Genomic DNA, 19047 nt, shown 5'->3' on the forward strand with positions numbered 1-19047 from the left:
AGGGTTGGAGGTCTAAGGCCTACCTGCTGACACCCCTGTGTCAGTCCTGCTGGCTTTTCCTAGTCTCTCTTGGCTTCGATTTTTCTTCCAGACCCTGAGCTGCTGTGGTTGGATCTGGCAGGATCTGGCTGGAGCCGTCTGGCTGGCAGCGTGAAGCCCCCTTTCAAACTAAAGCCAACTGACATTCCTCCCAAGAGGCTTGGCTGCAGGCGAGCAGGTGGTGTAGGAGGCGCCCGTGAAGGGCACAGAGCAGCCTCCCTCAGGTGTGTGCCCTGGTGAGGCAGCCACTGCCAGCTGCCACTCCCCGGCCCTGTTCACAGGTAGGTTTGCGGACCAGGAGGGCGGACGGGTGAGGTGCTGGCTGGTCGAGACTCCGAGGCCCTGTTCTGGGTGCCTCTCAGCCTGCCTCTTTCTCAGGTTTGCAAGAGCGGGTGAAGGTCCGCCTAGTTCTTGCCTCACAGGACACGGATACTGCTGTCACTGAGGGATGCCGGTTTCAACCCTCAGGTGACACCTGAGCCCTCCAGGATTACTTCAAGGCTTAGCTGGCTGAGACGCTGCCCTGTGGGAAATGCCTGGCCGGTGGGGCTGAGAGGAAAGGGGAGGCCAGGAACTAATTTGCTGGGGAAATCATGTGGAACCAGAATGTTTTATAGAAATGCTGGGGGATCAGCCCATTAAATTGGGAGGGATTTGGCTCCTTTTACATTTACACCACCTGATGTTCAGGTGGTGATTTTGTACCAGACTTGTGTTTGGGGAGACGGCTGGTGGGGCTGGGCACGGAGGAGGCATTCTGGGATGGCTGCAGGCTCACCAGGGTTGTGTTGAACTACAGGTCCACACCGCAGTGCGCCTTCTCCCTTTACCATTTGAGGGTGGGCAGAGAATTCTATCCTCCATTCTAACCCTTTCTGTCATGTTTTTTATTTTTTTAAAAATTTTTTTTACGTTTATTTATTTTTGAGACAGAGAGAGACAAAGCATGAACGGGGGAGGGTCAGAGAGAGGGAGACACAGAATCTGAAACAGGCTCCAGGCTCTGTCAGCACAGAGCCCAACGCGGGGCTCGAACTCACGGACCGCAAGATCATGACCTGAGCCGAAGTCGGCTGCTTAACCAACTGAGCCACCCAGGCGCCCCTGTCATGTTTTTTAATAACCCCGCCCAGCTGACTTAGCCTTGGCCTTCATGCCAGCTGCTGAGGCTGTGATTGGGCTGCTGGGGCCGCTGGAGCTTTTCGGAAAGAGCGCTAGTGAGCCAGGGCTGGGGAAGTAAGTACCTCTTCCCTCCATGGCCCACAGGGGGCCCAGAAAGGTTGCTGACCGGGAGGCAAGGCAAGCCAGTGCCGCCCTTATTACTCTTTACAGAGACTTGGAATAAGCACCACTAGGGGGCATTATCTCTTTGACCCTTTTGTCTCCTGTTTCCTACTTTGTTTAGTAGTGATAAAAGATGGGTTTAAAATGTACAGAAATAGGAGGAAAAAAAGATTGCCGTGATAGTGTCTATTTGCATAGATTTTAGACCTTGTTCTTCTGAAGTGACTGGTTTTCATTTTGAATACTTACCTGGCACAGCCATTTAAAGCTATTTGGCTGCCAGTGGGTTCTGCCAAGAATCTGACTCTGGACCTCCGAATCCTCACCAGTAAAATGAGAGGTCACATCCCCCCACGGAGCAAGTTCTTTCCAACTTCTACAACTTTAAGAACACATTTTTGTTCTGGATAGTGAATACCTTTACAGGATGAGCCGGCTGGTTGGAGGCCTGGCTTTCGAGTATCATCTGTGACTGCAGCTTGTGTAGCCTGGCACCTCAGCTGTGCTCCCCTCCAGAACCACCGACCTGGCTTTTGGACTTCCACACCTTCTTTCCCACTAAAGGTATTTGCAAGTCAGGTGGACCATCAAGTAGACCGACGGCTAGGGAAGTACCCCTTGGGGGAGATCCTGCGGGTGCTCCTGGGGGTCAGGCATTACTGGTGTTACTATTAGAAGAAATGAGCAGATGCACATTAGTCTTTAATTCACTTTTTTAATAGTATAAACCTCATTTAGGTAGTAGTATTAAGCCACAACAATAATGCCACATTGAGACAGCATTTAATAAAATGCATAAAAGCTAATTCATGCACTGCAATACTCTATATACAAACACAACAATGCAAATTCTTCTTCAAGACTGAAGACACTGATTAGATATAAAATTCAGTTTAAAAAGAACATGCTATTTTTTAAATGCCATCACATAAAACTGATTTCAAGCTCCAGCTTTCGACAGGTTTTAAACCTGGAATTAAAATGTAATGGCATAAACAGTATTTTCTATATTGTGAAGGGCAGAAGTTACAGAAACGGTCCCAAGAAAATCTAACACCCGAATTTTCCTTTAACAGATGTCTTTTAAAAGGGCCGGTAATGCAGCTACATTTTAACGGAGAGGTCCAAACTACAGGTAAAAACTAGGGTTTGTACTATGAAAAATGTGCAGCTTTTCAGTTATAAAACTAGTTGAACACTGGTTTATTACAAGGTAGTTGGGAGAACGGAGGCTGTAGAAAAATATCCCAGCACTTGAGTTGTGTGGCGGCATCGTCTGAGCCCGTGGACGCTCTGGTCGTTAAAATGGTAATTGAGTACACGTTCCTAAAGAGAAGTCGTTTTTAACATAAAGTCTACTACTTCCAAATGTTATCCAAATATTAAGCTTTCTCACAGTCTGTCAGTTGATAAATGTTGCTGAACATTGATTTTTATAGCATTTTTTCTATGCTGTGTGTATAAATATTGAGACACCAGAATTACTGGCTTCTGAACTGGAAGTATAGCTGGGCCTTAAAAGTATCTCCAACATTCCCCACCCCTAAGATACTCTTTTTAAGCTCAAACTTTAATAACTCTTAGATTGCTGTTAAGATAGCCCCAAGTGAAAACTTTTACTTTGAAGATTGAGAGACTGTCAAGCTTCCTCTTGTATTTTAACTGGAAAGCCACCTTCAAGAGTGTGATTGTCACGACAGGCAAGGACAGGGGAAGGTCAGGAAGTACTGTTGGATGAGGCCAGCGAAGTAGGAGCTTCTTTTACATTAAATATAGGGGAAGCTGAAGGCTAAATGACCCACCGTCTCACAAAAGGCACTGAGTACTATAGTCTCAATGAAGTGTTTTCAAACATTTCGGTAGCTTATTTTAAAAAACAACAGAAAACCTATGGGCTATGTGAGTTTTTGCCGTTCTCCAGTTCCCTTCAGCGGGCCAGCTTTCAGCCCTCCCACCAGGCAGGCCCCATTCACCAGCTCTGCAAGCAACTACGCTGGGCTGGGCCCTGGCTCCCGCGTGTCCGGTCTCAGTTTAAAGCCCGATTAAGGGGGAAAATTCATCAGAATAGACCTGGGTGAGGAAAATTAGGTATCTGTAGCTTAAAGGGCACATGTAGCCATATTAAAATCCAATTTTTATCTGACATGTTTAAATCAATTTATAGGAAGAATTTATGTCAGTGGATTTTATTCACATGCTAGAAAAGTAATTTAAGATTTGTAACTTAATATTCCATAATTTAGTCATTATATTCATGTTTATCTTAAAAGACTGCTTGGTAGGTTTTTTTCAACTGGCACTAGACACATGGGAATCTGTTTACTCACCGGGCAGTGCCCACCGTTTGCTAAATCCGGGTGAGCATAGGAAATCACTACCACACGAGGAGTCAGGCCCCAGAACAAGGACCACTCTGAATCTCTGACTATGCCGCCTGTCTCTGGGCCACATGACAGAGCGAGTGTCTGGGAAGGCCGACAGCTCCTACTATCAAGTTCCTTCTAGTCAGGCCATAAACAGGTGTGTGGCAGCCAAGTTAAAGGTCCCCACCTAGTTTTGGACATTAAGATGAACGGTCTTCTACCTTTCTGGCCCTTGCCTGAACCTAGAGAATATACGGCAGTGTCCTCCTGTCAGGACCTTTTCTGTCTGGGATCTTCCCTGGTACAGAGTGGAGATTCTGTCTTCATGGCCTTTCCCAGCCAGGCTCACCCAAAGGAAAATGGAGTTAAAATATCAGCAAATCCATCCTGCTGAGGGACCTTGGAACACCCACGTCCATTTACTTTAGCAACTCTATCATAGACTCTCTTTAAAACATAAGGAAATTTTGGATACATGGCTACATGTCTGTATACATAATATACATCTATGTACACATACACACACTATATACACTGTACATATATAGATATAAACACATGTACATTCATTCAGTCATACAAGCCTATAAATCTGTACACGCAAAATGCCGCTGAAGGGACCCCAGGGCTGGACATGCGCAAGTGTGCGCTGGCAAGAAGCACACGTGGGGATGTCCAGGACCCTGTGTACAAAAGACCCAAACCCACTACCTCGATTAGGGCTTGGCTTTACAAATTTACATCAAAGTTAAGACATTTTCAAAGAGCCGTACAATCTAGAGACTGGAAGTGGGATAAAGGAAGCATGTGGGCATCTGCCTGGCCTGCTCCAACCTTCCAGGGTCTAAAGGGCACTGCCTCCCTACCTCCCCCCACCCCCCCGCCCCCGGGGATAAAAGCGAATGTCAGAAGATGACACTTCATGGCCTACACTTAGAGATGAAATGTCATCTAGATAGCCCCACTGCACATGAGGCCCTTTCCACCGGCAAGTGGGCAACAAACTTCTGGACTCTGATCTGATCAGGTCCTAGAACTTGGATTCATAGCCAAGGGCTGCTTGTCAGGCAGAGAGCAGGCTGGGGGCAAGACTACTGGAAATCACCCCAAAGGATTAGGATGCATTTTTCCCCCAGAATAAAAGCACTAGATATAGCCCTTCTAAATCTTAGCCTTCCTGCCACGGCCATCCCCCAAACAAGCAAAACAGCTAAGTAAATATGTACTATGGCTGCAACCATGCACTCTAGCGATATGTGGCTGCCACGTCAGGGAGCCCAAGAGTAGGTGCATCCATTGCGATCACCATGGCTGGTGGCAGCTGCCTCAGAACAGAGTTCACATTTAATACTGAGAAGCTAGGAAACCATCCCTCTTGAGGGCATTTACATAACATCTTACAAATGACTATACCTGCAATGAAATATAAAAACCCAAACAACAAAAGAACCACAAGAACAGCCTCATGGCAGAAGCTAGACAATAAATAATGGTAATCCCCCAATAGACACACATACAAATTTCAAATCAGAAGGGTGGAATAGCTTGGAAAGTATTATTTGCTTGAGTAATTTTTCTAAGTCTCTTCCTGTCCTGTTTTATGATTATACGTAATGACCTCCAGAATTTCAACATATAACTGTCTAGCATTATCTGAGATACTGCCGGAAAAGAGCCCATTTCATCAAGAAACAATGGTGTATATCACCACCTCCTTTAGCTGATAGACCTCTCCTCACAAGGGAAGAAGGGCCAGGTTAACAGAAGGGACATGTGCACAGGCTGTGTGACTAAGAACCTGCTCTTAGGCAGAGAGCTGGCATCACTTAACCAAATCTAGAGTTTCACCAACTACCAATGAGGGGTAAAAGCCTTGTGAAAGTTGAGCCTCAGTATTTGCTTGGGATCCCTTTAAAAAAGTCTGGACTTCGGGCTCCGCTTAACCAATCTGACAAGATGGGATGGACCTGCTGTCCAAGGTGTGAAATGATTTGGGGCAGCAAGAAATCAGCTTGTGTGAACATGATCCTTAGGGAAAAGGCTACTTCAAAGTAAAGCGGAAAAGGCTACTTCAAAGTAAAGCCAAGAGGATCTGGGAAACTAATGAGTGTTCAAAGCCCAAAATGGTCCACTGCCATCAGCCATCACCAGTGAAGGGACGCAAGGGGCAAGACTAGGTCAAAATCAACAACCCTCCAAGCCGAACCGATTTTTGTCCAGGGCTACCTGGCCAGAGTGCAGCACTCACCCAAATGTTCCCTGTCTTCCTGCTGGTTTATCACCTTCTCTGCCCCAAAACTTTCAACAGTGCATCGCTGGGCCCTCGGTCGAGGTCTTGGCTAAGCCATGCCGTTATCTAAAGGCAAAGGTATCTACAAGCCGAATGGACACAGGACTTCCAGGCCCACCCCTGGGAATGAGGGGTGGGCCTTTTCCCTAACACGGAGAACTCAGATCTGGGAGATGTGACACTGGTATTGCCACCGAATGGCTATGTGATCAACAGATGTGCTTATATTAAAAAATCGAACAGAAAACAGGCAACTTGCTGTGAAAGATGCATAAACGTGCTTGAAAATACCCTCTGCTAAAATCCTTCATGAGTAGAAATGAAACAGACCTGCCCTAACTCTACTGTCTTGGCTGTTTTTTTCTTAATTTTGAAATTTAAATCACTTCAAAGTTAGAAACCAAAAATTTAAGCTGGCAAAATTAAATTCTTTCCATCATTTTATAACAGGCACCCCTATTATCTCCAAAATGTGTTTCCAAGTCATGAACTATAAATAATATAATTAAATCCAAACAGGAATTTAGAAGTTGGAGATACCATCCCCACTTAATTCCTACTAATGACTTTCACCAAGTGCTCCTAACACTTCAGAACAGAGAATCCTATTTTGTCAAGAGCCAGTGGCTAGCTGGCTGGGCACCTACATAGCACATGAGGCCCCACCCTGACTAGGGCCCAAGCCAGACCAGAGAGTGCCTGTGAGGCAGGGGAAGTGCACTGGGATCTTTCTGGATACCATCTGGTCAAAAGGTCCTGGGAGATGCAAATTTAACCTAATGCTGTATTTTCTTAATCTGGGCTGTACAAAAAGGAAACGGAGAGTACCTATCTGGTCTTGGACATGCCACTTTCCCAAGCAGGAAATGCCCACCGTTTACTCACATCCATGGGAATTTATGCTCTTCTCTAGACAGAACTTCCTTATACTGCATTCTGCTCTTGTAAATGATGGTGGCTGTAACTTAGGACAAAGAAGATAACTTTGGGAGTTACGGGTTTTTTTTATAAGGAGCAGGTAGGCTGCTTCTGCATACATCACCCAAAATGCTCCAGGGTTCTTTGCTGGTACACACCTGGGGGGATCAAAGTGCATGGTGTGCCAGTAGCATTCAAAGATCTGCCAACAGAAATGCAGAGTCTGGAAACACTTTGAAAAACCCTGATATTCAAGGTCAACAGAGAAACCCTTCCATTCAGCCATACCATCACCACTACCCCGGGACAGGGAGCAAAATCCTGCACCCCTCCCCGCTGAATCACCTCACAGTTCTGAGTGAACTGCAGGAATACAGACCCTTCTCAAGGGGGTGTTTGGAATGGAAACCCCTGAGAAGGGGACCTTCTTCCTCCATCTGAACAATGAGCAACCGCCCCAGATTGCATTCAGGAATTACTGTCAGGTTCAAAATGCCCACCTTGCACTTTTTGGTCAGAAGGCTCTGTCTGCCGTGAGTGGTGGAGGTGATTTGGGGATGTTTTCACTTGCTGCAGGAATTGGCAGTTTATGTCTGACTGGTTGGTTGCAATCCAATTCTGAGAACCAGTCATCAAGAGAGCCCTAGGTTTGGAGGAGCCTGTAGATGCCAGTCACAGACCAGAACCAGAGGTCAGGGAACCTGACAAGCATCATCAACTCACCAGCTGAGGAAGCTTCCGGTTGGGGTCCCCACCGACTGCACTACCACACTCCCACTTACTGCATGATACACATGAGCCACATTCTCAATCGTTCATAGGAATTTAGTTCAACACCACTAATGTGTGCATACAATTAGGAATGATGCCATCTTTTCTTAAACATAAATGATTGTCTCCTGTACCCTATTGCGTTTTCACAGAAATCATTAGCATTTCGGCAAAAGACATACACAGTTTTCCATTTGTCCTGCCCACAGGCAAGATGTTGCTAACATACGCATTGATAAGAAGTGCTTAGAAAGTGCTAATATTATTTACCCTGGTAATTAGTAGCTATTAATTCCAAGGAAAATTTTAATATATATACACACATACTGTTTTCTTAGGTTCGTTTAGTTTTGTTTAATACTAGTCTCTGACATTATAAAACTCTTTGTTTTTTGCCCTTTGAGAATCGCTAAATACAAATTAGGTTAAAAGATTGTTCCAAAATCTGGTTCATCAAAAGGCATTAAAACATTTCTTATGGCAGGAAAGGATCCTACTAGTCTTTTAGTTGCTATTGTTTGGGATTAACAGGTAAGAAGAAACCAGGTAGGAAATGGCTAACATACTGGAAATATTTGCACATACCAAAATACCACTACTTTATTTTCTCTGTTATCTGAGCGGTCCTGGGAGGATCCTTCTGCTTCTCAGCAGGCGTGCGGTGCACACTATAGACTGGCTCCGGTGATCTGGCCGTTATACTCTGCTGTCTCCATCTTGAGGATGTAGGGGATTATGCTGTCTATTGAAACATTGCCAATGAGACCAGTAAAAAAAAGTTCTTCTGTTATGTTTGAGCTCATCAGCCTGAGTGCTGGCAGGCGAACGAGAATCCGGGCCAATCTGTAAAAGGGAGGCTCATTAGAGAAAGGGAGTTCACTGCCCTTCAGACTTCTCCCTGGACAGGCTCCCAGGGACCCTCTCCGCACTGCTTGGAATTGAAACAAACACACAGACCCATGACCTACCCCTTGTATTTCAAATTTCAACAGTTCCTCTTGTAGGGATTTATCATGAGAGAAAATCAAAACCAAGTACAAAGATGTATGTACAAATGTTTCCTTCATTTATAACAATTCTCCCCACCTCCACCAAAAGAGAAAAATTTGGAAATCAATAAAGGATGGGTTAAATTATGGTGTCTCCATATAAAAGAGCACACTGTATATTCAGCAAAAAGTATAAAAAAGATATATATTCACTGATGGTAAGTCTGTGATGTACAGCCGAGTAAAAACCTAAAAGGAGACCGGGAAGCAGCAAGTGTAACACAATCTCATTTGTGTAAATTTATTTGTGTGGCATGTATAAAAAAGTATTTGGAAGGATGTTCACCAAAATGTTCACCAAAACCCTGATCTCTGGGTTTGGGGATCTGGAATGCTTTTACTTATTAAACCTTTGTCTTTATTACTGTAGTGTTCACATAGCATCCTAATTAAAAAATGAAGCAATAAAACTGTTTTCATTTTGAAAACACCCTGGGTGGGAGGACACATCATGACCCCGTTCTGATGGCTCTCTGGACACTGTATCTGAAGCATCCCACATGATTGGCCATTCCACAGACACTGTACAAAGCTACGTGTGCAAGGATGCTCACTGCGTGCCAGCCTAGTCTGGAAACAACCTATATTTTCATTAGCAGGAAAGTTCTAAAGAAATGACAGCATCTCCTCAGCCACAGAAAATGCAGAAGTATGCTTGTTGAACATTACATGAAGAAAGGGTTACAAAACCTTACTTTGGATTTTATGATTCCAGTTACACAGACATAAAAAATTTCTGGAAGGAAATGCATAAAACGTTAACTATGGATAGTGCTATTTACAGGAACTGAAAAGCTTTCATTTTAATTTCCAGAATGTTCTAATTTCTTTCCTACAGTGAACACTGTTATTTTTAAAAAGAGAAAATACAGATTATGCAAGCGGCATTCCAGCATCATCGTCCATTTGCCCAGCCACCATGAGTCTTGCAGGGCACACAAAGATGTAAGGGGACACCACCACAGACCAGAAGGGGCAGACAGGATGAAGGATCTTGGAAACTCAGCAAGGGTCAATCAAGGAGGACTTCTTGGGGTGGGGGGTGGGGTGGTGGGGGGACAGGTCAGCTGGGCCTTAGAGGCTGGCTGAGGTTTCTCTCAGCAGAGATATAAACAATGGGGAGGGATAGAAGGGTTATTTCAGGAGGAGCAGACAGTATGAGAAAAGGCATAAAATGGGAAAGACTAAAACAATGCAGAAACGGGTGTCAACCGTCCTAGGGCTTTTGGGGGAACTGTCTTTTTTCTGAGCCCTATCCTATGAGAAAGCCTCCCTTATCTCATTTTTGGTTCCAAATCATTTTTCTTACCATGCCCTTTATCTATCCCTGGGTCCCTCACTAGATTTTTGCAGAAACACCTACTTTCAAAGGCCAGAGAGCTGCTGTTGTCAAGATGACTAGTGTGCTGTGTGGTTCTGCTAGCAGTCCCTACAGGGGCATTTCCAGCCTCTTCTGACCACGGACACTGTGTGGGAGTAAGCCCATGGCTACCTCTGGGGACAGCTTGCCCGCGTACCTGGCTGGGTTGGATGAGCTCTGGGTATGGGTGGCAGAGCTCCCATTGGCAGTCCCATTCTATATGTATTGAGGCTGTAATCACTTGAGACTCATGGTGAGGTTTTCATAGATTCCAGTCAAAATGGATCCTGCTCTGGCAAAAGCTATGCTTGGGCCATGGAGGTGTGCCTAAAGCAGAGGAGGTTCTCTCCCAGCAGGGCCAGCTACAGGTCTGCCAATCACACCAGAGAAATGGGTCCCTGGGGCCTGGCATTCTCATTCTGTGGGGCATCTTTGGATTGAGGTCTGTGAAGGGGACACACATGGAGAGAAGTGGGGCCGTGTATCTTATGGGTCAATTTTGCTCCAGTGTTTATTTTGAGAGGACAGGGTGGGGAAGGGAATATTAAATAGTTTACCTGACATGACCTCAGTAGTTCATGGAGTTTCCAGTGGGTTGGAAGTGGTCATGGGGAAAGAGCTCCTCCACTCCTTGGCTGGAAAGCCTGCCAGGCATCCTGCCCTATTTCAGAACTTTCCTGTTCAGTTTTGCATGACAAAGGCTCACATGTATATCTATGAGTATATGTGTATATACATGTATTTGCTGCCCAATCATTACAAATAATACAAACTAACTTTTTTACCTAAAAAATGGGAATTCAAAAAAAATCAGTTTATCTGACAGCAAAATTACTATTTTCTATAACCCACTCACTCCTTTGTAGAGGTCGGGGTCGGTTTCTGTCAACAAAAACTTTGCTATCACGTACGCTAGCTTGGCCTCTTCAGTGGACGCAGACCACGGGGGCACAGCTGCTCTTCTGGACAAAGGGAATCTCCGTGAGAACTACCGTCTGTGCATGATGTGAGCCTCGGAGGGAATTACACAGCAACGATTCCAAACCCTCATGTTACAGAAGAACAACCCAAGGTTCCACCTGCAGTTTACCCAGCAAACACTGGAATGGCCCAGTATTCCTGCCCCTCCCACCCAGCACTTTCCACACACTGTTACCATCCATGAAATGCAAGAACTAAAGTGTGATCAAAAGGAGGCTTCACCGGGCTGCCAGACGTGGAAAGGCTGACAATTTATATTTGTGACTACAGATCCAGCTGCACCCCCTCCTGCCCCACAGCAAGAGTGTGTATCTTTGCGCCTCACCGGTACGTGTCTTCCGAATAGGTTTTCTGAACGTAGTCCTGCAATTCCATCTGTGCCTTTTCTTGGAATTTTTCAATCTGGCTTGTGCTGGTCAAACCTGGATGGTCTAAAGAGAGAAAAGTACCCCTGAATTGCCTTGTGTATTCTGAAAGCCTCGCTTGCAGACTTCTTCGTATTTTTAATTAAGCCTCTGGCAAATTTCTCAAGTACAATGTAGATTGAACTCTGAAGGTGGATCTGGTTTGGATATTACTGTTAAAACATTAGTTTTTGCTCTATGCTCTGCCAAGGCCTGAGGGTTCCCGGGAGAGGGCTGGGCTCCTGAGTGGTCACACCAGCCTCACCAGCCCCACCTGGCTTGGTTTGGACATCTGGCTTGGAAGTATCACATGAGATTAGAAATTATCACTTTCTATGAATTTAATACATAATTTCTCCCATTTTTATTAGCTACTTTGTTGTTCATGAGTGGATGGCTGGGGAAGAAGGGAGGGAGTTAGCGGTGTCCAACCCTGCTATTGAGTTCAGCAGTCAGCCTGAGTGACCTTTCTGGAGGCTCCAAGACAACAGCCAAGAGGGGGGGCAGTGAGGCCAGCCGGACAGTCCTGCTGCCTCTTCTTCAGCTGCTGCTACTGTCCTCCAGGAACAGGTAAACTTGTGCAGTTTCAGTCTGTACTGGAGGACATATGCTAATACAAACTAAAAATGGCAAAAAGGAAAGCGAAACAAATCAAAACGAACAAAAAAGGACATTGGACAGTAGTATACTACTCTGTTTTGTATGCTGAAGTCTTGTTTGGCCAATGGTTTAAATTAGGATACAGAATAGATCTATTCAACATATGAAGTCAAACATCTGGAAGGCACTATGGCATATGTCTTTGGGACTGTAAAAACAATTTAAAAGAACGTTATGTGCTTATGTTAGCTAGCAAAGCACACCTTTTAGGAGAACATTCTGTCACATACAATCTGGCAGGGCTCTCTCTACATGGCTGACAGCGTGACAACACGTTCATGTTCAGAAATATCAGTAGACATAGGCGGAAAACTGTTGTGAGTCACCACCACATATCTTACCGGGGCTAAAGAGAACTATAGCTTTAAGGTATGCATACTCATAGCCGTCTATATCCAGCTTCGCCATACTGTTACAGAATTCCTGAAGCTTCCAGATGTGCTCCATGACTTGCTTTATCCGGTCTCCAGAAAGTTTATCTACAAATCAACATCACAGATCCTCTGAGAAAGGCTGGTAAGAATAACAACACAAGCTTCTTTGAGGAGCCACAGATTCAAAGAGAAGAGAAAATAATTTCACTTTTTAATGGAAAACCAGTTACCTTAAGATGGTTAACAGCCTCAGTTTCCAGGTGAAGAAGTGACAATAGGTACCCAAATTCCACTCTGCTATGTATGCTGTCTCAGTAATAATCCCCCAGACCAGCGATTCTCCCTGGCCCCACGTTGGGCAGCAACTTTGGCCTATAGGTGCAAACTGGTAACTCCTTTTATTCTGTGCTTAAGACCTATAAGTCAATTCTTAACAGTGGTCAGATTTTCTAAGTGTCTGCAGGCATTTAATAAATGTTTACGGATATGACCATTAAATGTCGACATTTTTTAGTTGTGGTAACAATTTTGTGTGTTTTCCGATTTAATCTTCGTGGTAGTATTTGCTGAAGGTATTAGTATTATTACACTCAGTTAAAAATAAAGGAAACCAATCCTCATTTGTGAACAAATCTAACTTAAAATCAACAAAATGTTACAGGGTTAAAAAAAAAAAAAAATCAGCTTTATGTTACTAGTCCAAAGGAGTAACTAGAAAAACAAAGGTGTGACTAGGTAACTCGAATTCCTAGGTAATCAAACATCTGGAATGCCTAATGAAAAGTGCAGCTCAACTGCAATTCAGTATCAGGTGCAGATTTTTAGTGTCAGTGCTGAATCCTAGGCGTGCTCCCTCAAGACTATGTCTTTGATGTACTATGGACTTCCGGCAGACAGAGGGCTATCTGCACTGGCTATCTCCTGTCCTGACATGGCTGGGATCTGACCACCAAATGTTAGGTAGTTGCCACAAATCTTTCTGGAAGAGAGTCACCTGTTCGCTCGTGAGCAGCAGCTGGGTATGCAACTGTGTCCTGGACTAGGGGGTCTGCACGACCCTTGTCTGTGCCTGGCTCTTCTGCTTGCTGTTTCACTTGGGGCAATCCAGGGACCTTACTGCGATAATAGTCTCTCTAGGATTGTGAGAATTTGTTATATGGGAAAGGGTAACCTGTTACGAGATAATAAAAAATCTGTCTGTTGGTCTCTGCCCCCAGTTTCTGGCACAGAGCTCCTGAAACCCTTGTTAATTTCTAAGTGATAAGAGCACTACCACGATATCTTATTCTAATATTTGTCTTTGACCCTGTTCCTGACAAAGAGCTCCTAAAACCCTGGTAAGCTCCTGTGTGTTAAGAGCACTAGGATTCATCTTTTGAGGTGAATCTATGGGGCCTGGCCCCTGGAAAGACTAAGGCATGCCAAGAAACTTGGAATTTCCAGCCCCGTCCCTCATCCTCCAGAGTGGGGAGAGGAGCTAGACACGGAGTTAATAATTGATCATGCCCACATGAGGAAGGAAGTCTCCATCATAAAATCCCAATAGTATGGGATTCAGAGAGCTTCCAAGTTGGTGAACACACGCACACCAGAGGGTGAAGTACCCCAAGTCCACGGGGACAGAAACTCCTGCGCTTGAGATTCTCTCAGACCTCACCCTATGTATCTCTTCATCTGGCTGTTCATCTGTATCCTTTATCATATCCTTTTAAAAAGTGGTGAACTTAAGTGTCTCCTCAAGTTCTGTGAGCAACGCTAGTGAAATGTATCCAACTTGAGGGCTGCTGCAACCTCTGATCTACAGCAGGTTGGTCAGAAGCACAGGTGATAGCCTGGACTTGTGTGTGTGTATTGGGGACAGGGTCTTATGGGACTGAGCCCTTAACACCCGTGGGATCTGACACTATCTCTGGGTAGACAGTGTCAGAATTGAATTAAATTGTAAGACACCCACCTGGTGTCACAGGGAATTGCCTGTTGTGGGGAAACACCTCCACACATTGGTGACTACAAGTTCCAGAACTGAAGTGCCTGGGGAGTCTGGGTGGATCAGTTGATAAAGCGTCCAACTTCTGATTTTGGCGCAGGTCATGATCTCACGGTCGTGAGATTGAGCCCTGCATCGGGCTTCTCGCTAAGCATGGAGCCTGTTTGAGATTTACTCTCTTTCCCCCTCTGCCCCTCTCCCCCGTGTTCTCGTGCTCTCTCTCAAAAAAAAAAAAAAAAAAAAAAAAAAAAGTGTTCTGTGTGAGTAGTAAAGGAGACATGCAGGGAAGAGAAGCACAGTAGGGAAAAAATTGGGTTTTTCTTTCACCCCATAGGCGAAAAACTAGTTTTTTTCCATGTATGCCTGCCAATCAAGATGGAAATGTGTAAGATTATGCTGGAAACATCACCAAATGCCTACGTATCAGGAAGTTGGCAGTTTTTTCAATTATCTTTTTTTCGCCTTTCATATGCCTTATAAAATGACAGATGGGTGGAAATTTAAATGTTCTCACTGGTAAAGGTCCTAGGACTTAAATGTTAAACTACCTTCAGCCTGTGGATGCTGTGGGACACTGAGGCTGGCCAGTTTGCAAGGAGTCAGCCTGAACCGAGATGCAATCCCCCACAGCCCAGCCCAGCCCTACCTTCCTGGATGCTGTTCTGCAGGTGGTTGACAATGGCCGCCAGGATAGTGGAGAGACTCATGACCTGGGCACACTGGGCGAGGCCGAGGGTGAAGAGCTCGTTCCAGCAGGCCCGCACCAGGCTGGTGTTGCAGTCCTGCCTGGGGACAGAGGTCAGAGTGGGTGTGGGTACATGCTGGCATTCTCCAGGGCCCAGTTTGCCCCAAACAAGTTGATTCAGCAAGTGTTTCTTGAAGGTCTATGGTATGTCCAGGACCATTCTCTGAAAACACCACTGTCTGTGTGAATCTCTTAACTAAAGTCCCTCTGAGGATAAACTATTCTCTTAACAAAGACTCTTTAGACTTCAGTAATGAGAAATCTGAATGGGTATGACTAAACTGGCATCTCCTACAGCCTTCTAAACTCACAGTGGCCCTGACATGGCTGTCAGAAGAGGCTGCAGTGATCCAAGGGCTAAGAGCTCTGTCTGTCTCCCTGCAGACAGAGAACAGAGGGTCTGCAAACCCTGCAGGGGACAAGTTGGCACTGGAGACAGGAAGAGGCCAGCCACGCCAGCCTTCAGCCCTGTCTTGGATGATTTATACTCAGGACAGCATGGCTACCATGCTGCAAACAGTATGACCCTATCTGAGGAGCTTCTGCTACTTGTCTCAACATTTCAGGATGACTCCTGCCTTTTGCTCCACTCCATCCCTGGCTCCCAGCACCAAGTCCTTGGCATATGGAGAAGGCTGATAAAAGTTTGAGTAACACCGAAATAGTGGCAACCATGGATCTCGGCTACCAGTCCACTTAGTGTGTTTAATAAGAAAATCAGGGTCACTTGAATGAGATCACAGGAACAAACTAGAATGGCCCTCAGATATCTTCTGGGCCACTCCTAATGAGGGGAGGGCTCTTGCTGAAAGATATGCACAGAGAGAAAAGGCCACTTACCCAAGTGCCTGAAAAGCTGGGATTGACCTGGCCCAGTGCATGGAGAGGAAAAGCAGGCGGGATGCTGACTCGCAGATGTAGTGCACGTTGAGGTACTCTGGCATTGGGCTGGGCATGGTGAGCTGGAGAAGAAGAGGCACACAACACAGGAGGTGACAGAGAGACAGGTCAACATGAATCCCTGTCACGTTTCAACAACTGTGACACTTGAGTTGTGATAATCTCTAATGCTGAAGCTCCTGTGCAGACCCATCCTTATGAAACCTGTGTCCTCTGCAGCGGGGGGCTGGCACCAACACCCTGTGGTCTCTTGCCCAATGAACTAGGGCCTGATGGCCCTCAGAATGTGGTCAATGATGGTGACCTCCCAACTCAATCACACAAAGACATACTTTTCAACTTTTGCCTCAACTAAATTGCTATTTGTTCTAAAGCAATTCCATTTTGAGCTGGAGGTTAAAATCTAAATTGAATCTGGGAACAGGGGTCAACTTCATAGCTAGTGGGCATTTGGTAGGTGGCCTCAGGGTAACAGTGAGTGAGAGCTGAAAAGAAACCCATATGGTGGGAGGACGAGATCCCATCATCAGAATGCTCAGGCCTGGGCTCCAGAGCTCCACTGTCCAGAAGGGGCATTAATGCCTTTGATGCTGGAATCCCACTGGTGACCTATATTCTTGACACCAGTGGGCAACTATGAGCAGGGACCCAGTCTTCCTAAGTGACTGGTCAGGCCTCTCTAGTCAAGAGCACTCGGGGATAGGAAGACACGGTCTGTAGCCCTAGAAACTGAGGAGTGTCTTTTGGAAGCAAGGCCATGGAGGAGCCTGTGGGGAAGACTAACAGCTCTTCAAAGTTCTGTGGCTAGCGATGGCAAGCGGTCAGGACCAGCGGCTAGGAATGAGGGCTGGCTGCCTGCACGCTGAAGCAGACAAAGGTGCCTGAGTGCTGGAGCTAGGCCATCCTAGAAAAGGCAGAGCAGTCCATTAAAAGCCCTCGAGGGTCAGCACCTTGTCAACCCCTCTTGGCAAGGACAGGCCACACCTGCTTCAGGGCAAGTTACCTTGAGAGCCAAATGAGCAAAACGGAGCAAAAATGCTTTTTAATGAGAATACTGTTCTGGAACACCAGGTCTGGATCAAAAGCCACAACATGAAAATGAGCTTGCTACAAGATTTTGGTTTTACGCTGCAGGCTGGGAGGCTGGGGCATGTGGGTAGGCTGAATGCACTCACCTTAAATGTGACATGAGTATCTGAAAGGAGGGGCCCTTCGACCTCGATGATGGGTGTGGACTGGTCTCTGCTGATGACGTGGATGCCGCCTCCTCCACTGGCATCTATGCCGTCTGCTAGGCTCGGAGGTGAGGAGCTGTCTGTGGTATTAAGTGCTTTAGCTAAGGTATCAAATGCCCTGTGAGCAAAAATGAAGCAGTCAGTGGTGTGAATCCACAGCTTTTAGGAGGAACAGAACTCTAGCTGAGACATAATCTAGAAAAACCATGCAATGGGGAAAAGATCATTAAATCTACCTGCTGGGGGAAGGGATGACAATGAAAGTTTCTGTGTACAGTCCATACATCATCATGGGCACTAAGCTATATATTATTTATTTTCACACATAATTTCTATTTTTCACACTACTCTCTAAGGTAGAACCCTCCCCATTTTATAGATGTGAAAGCTGAGGCCTGGAGATGTTACATAACTCTTCTAACACCAACCACCCAGTAAATGGTGGAAACAGAATTCTATCCAACTGGAATCCCATCCTCTTTGCTATCAGACTGCAAGAGATCATGAGGCCCGGGGCACTTGTGTGGCCTCCAGCTGTACATCTGCCCAGCCTGGCAAGACAGGCAGGGGTGATCAGTCCCACAGGAAAGGAGCAAACATGAGAGCCTATGGAGAAGAAACTCTCTGCAGCCGGTTATGGATGTTCAGGGCCAGCTAATGCTAGTAGCTAACCCCCTGATGGACTTAAGCTTTAGACTGTTTGGAAAAATAGGCTAAAACAGAAGTGGGAAAGGGGATGAACTATTAATATTTAGTCAAAATAACTAATGCAAGGAATACCTGTCTATTGAAGGGTTTTCCCTACTTCCACTCAGTCACTCCATTTCCTTTTTCGTTGTTTGGAATGAAAAGCAACTTTGATTGTTTTATATCATGTAATATAAACGAATCCTGGTTCCCATAGTTAAAATGTGAAGGAAGACAGATGTGCAGGGACACTGTGACTTTACCATCCTTGATTAAATACAGGGTGGGTGTCAAAATGCTGCCGCCAGCCCTCACAAAAGAGCAGCTAAGTGTGCACACTGGGCAGAGCCTCCACCCTCATGGGATCATACCGAGTAATCTCACTTGCGGACTGGTCCTCCGGCTGCATTTCCGAAGCATCACCATTGTTAAGGGACTCACTCAAGTTGGCAAGAGAGGTTACTACATTTGCCAGTGTGCCCAGAGCTCCCTGGCTTGTTTCTGCCTATTAAACAAAAAACAAGAACATTAAAGATGAACACAAACACACACATAAAAGACTCTCAGGCCAATGAAGGTATAATGGTAGTTTAAAAACAGCATCTATGGGGTGTGAGCTCAATATGGCAGCAGGAGGGAGAACTTTTTGGTGAGGGGAGAGTTCGGTGTCTTGACTGCGATGGTGGTTACACAAATATACATATAATAAGGTAACAGAAAACAGACAAATTAGACACTGCCAAAATTTAAACTTCTGTGCTTCAAAAGATATTAAGAAAGTAGATGGGGTGCCTAGCTGGCTCAGTTGGTGAAGCACTGGCTCCTGACCTTGGAGTTGTGAGTTCAAGCCCAACGGTGGGTGTAGAGATTACTTAAAAATAAAAGCTTAAAAAAAGAAAAAAGTTATTAGGAAAGTAAAAAGAAACCCTGCCCTTCCACACACAAAAGACAACCCAGAGAATGGGAGGAAATATTTGCAAAACACACATCTTACAATGGT

At 45.5% G+C, this 19047-nt stretch overlaps 1 protein-coding gene and 1 long non-coding RNA gene across 6 annotated transcripts in view; one reads left to right on the plus strand and one right to left on the minus strand.

Annotated features, from left to right (window-relative positions):
* Positions 1-326: 326 nt before the first annotated feature.
* On the plus strand, positions 327-4057 carry LOC132678879 (uncharacterized). Its single transcript, XR_009609857.3, has 2 exons — positions 327-1887; positions 2400-4057. It is a non-coding gene; the product is annotated as an uncharacterized LOC132678879 (long non-coding RNA).
* NR2C2 (nuclear receptor subfamily 2 group C member 2) overlaps positions 2019-19047 on the minus strand; it is a 94792-nt gene continuing 77763 nt past the window's right edge. For 4 of the 5 annotated variants that reach the window (XM_078442734.2, XM_078442732.2, XM_078442733.2 and 1 more), the window contains 7 exons: positions 18419-18552; positions 17301-17478; positions 16066-16187; positions 15127-15266; positions 12461-12598; positions 11381-11486; positions 2019-8508 (listed from right to left, as the gene is read on the minus strand). In XM_078442734.2, coding sequence (XP_078298860.1) covers positions 8334-8508; positions 11381-11486; positions 12461-12598; positions 15127-15266; positions 16066-16187; positions 17301-17478; positions 18419-18552 — 993 coding nt within the window. In that variant the 3' untranslated portion in view covers positions 2019-8333. Of the gene's footprint in view, positions 9188-9231; positions 11487-12460; positions 12599-15126; positions 15267-16065; positions 16188-17300; positions 17479-18418; positions 18553-19047 lie in introns of all 5 variants that reach the window. The other variant, XR_013554109.2, reaches the window with a different exon arrangement.

The sequence above is a fragment of the Panthera onca genome, chromosome A2 (assembly GCF_046562875.1).
Source record: "Panthera onca isolate mPanOnc1 chromosome A2, mPanOnc1 haplotype 2, whole genome shotgun sequence".
Lineage (NCBI taxonomy): Eukaryota > Metazoa > Chordata > Mammalia > Carnivora > Felidae > Panthera > Panthera onca.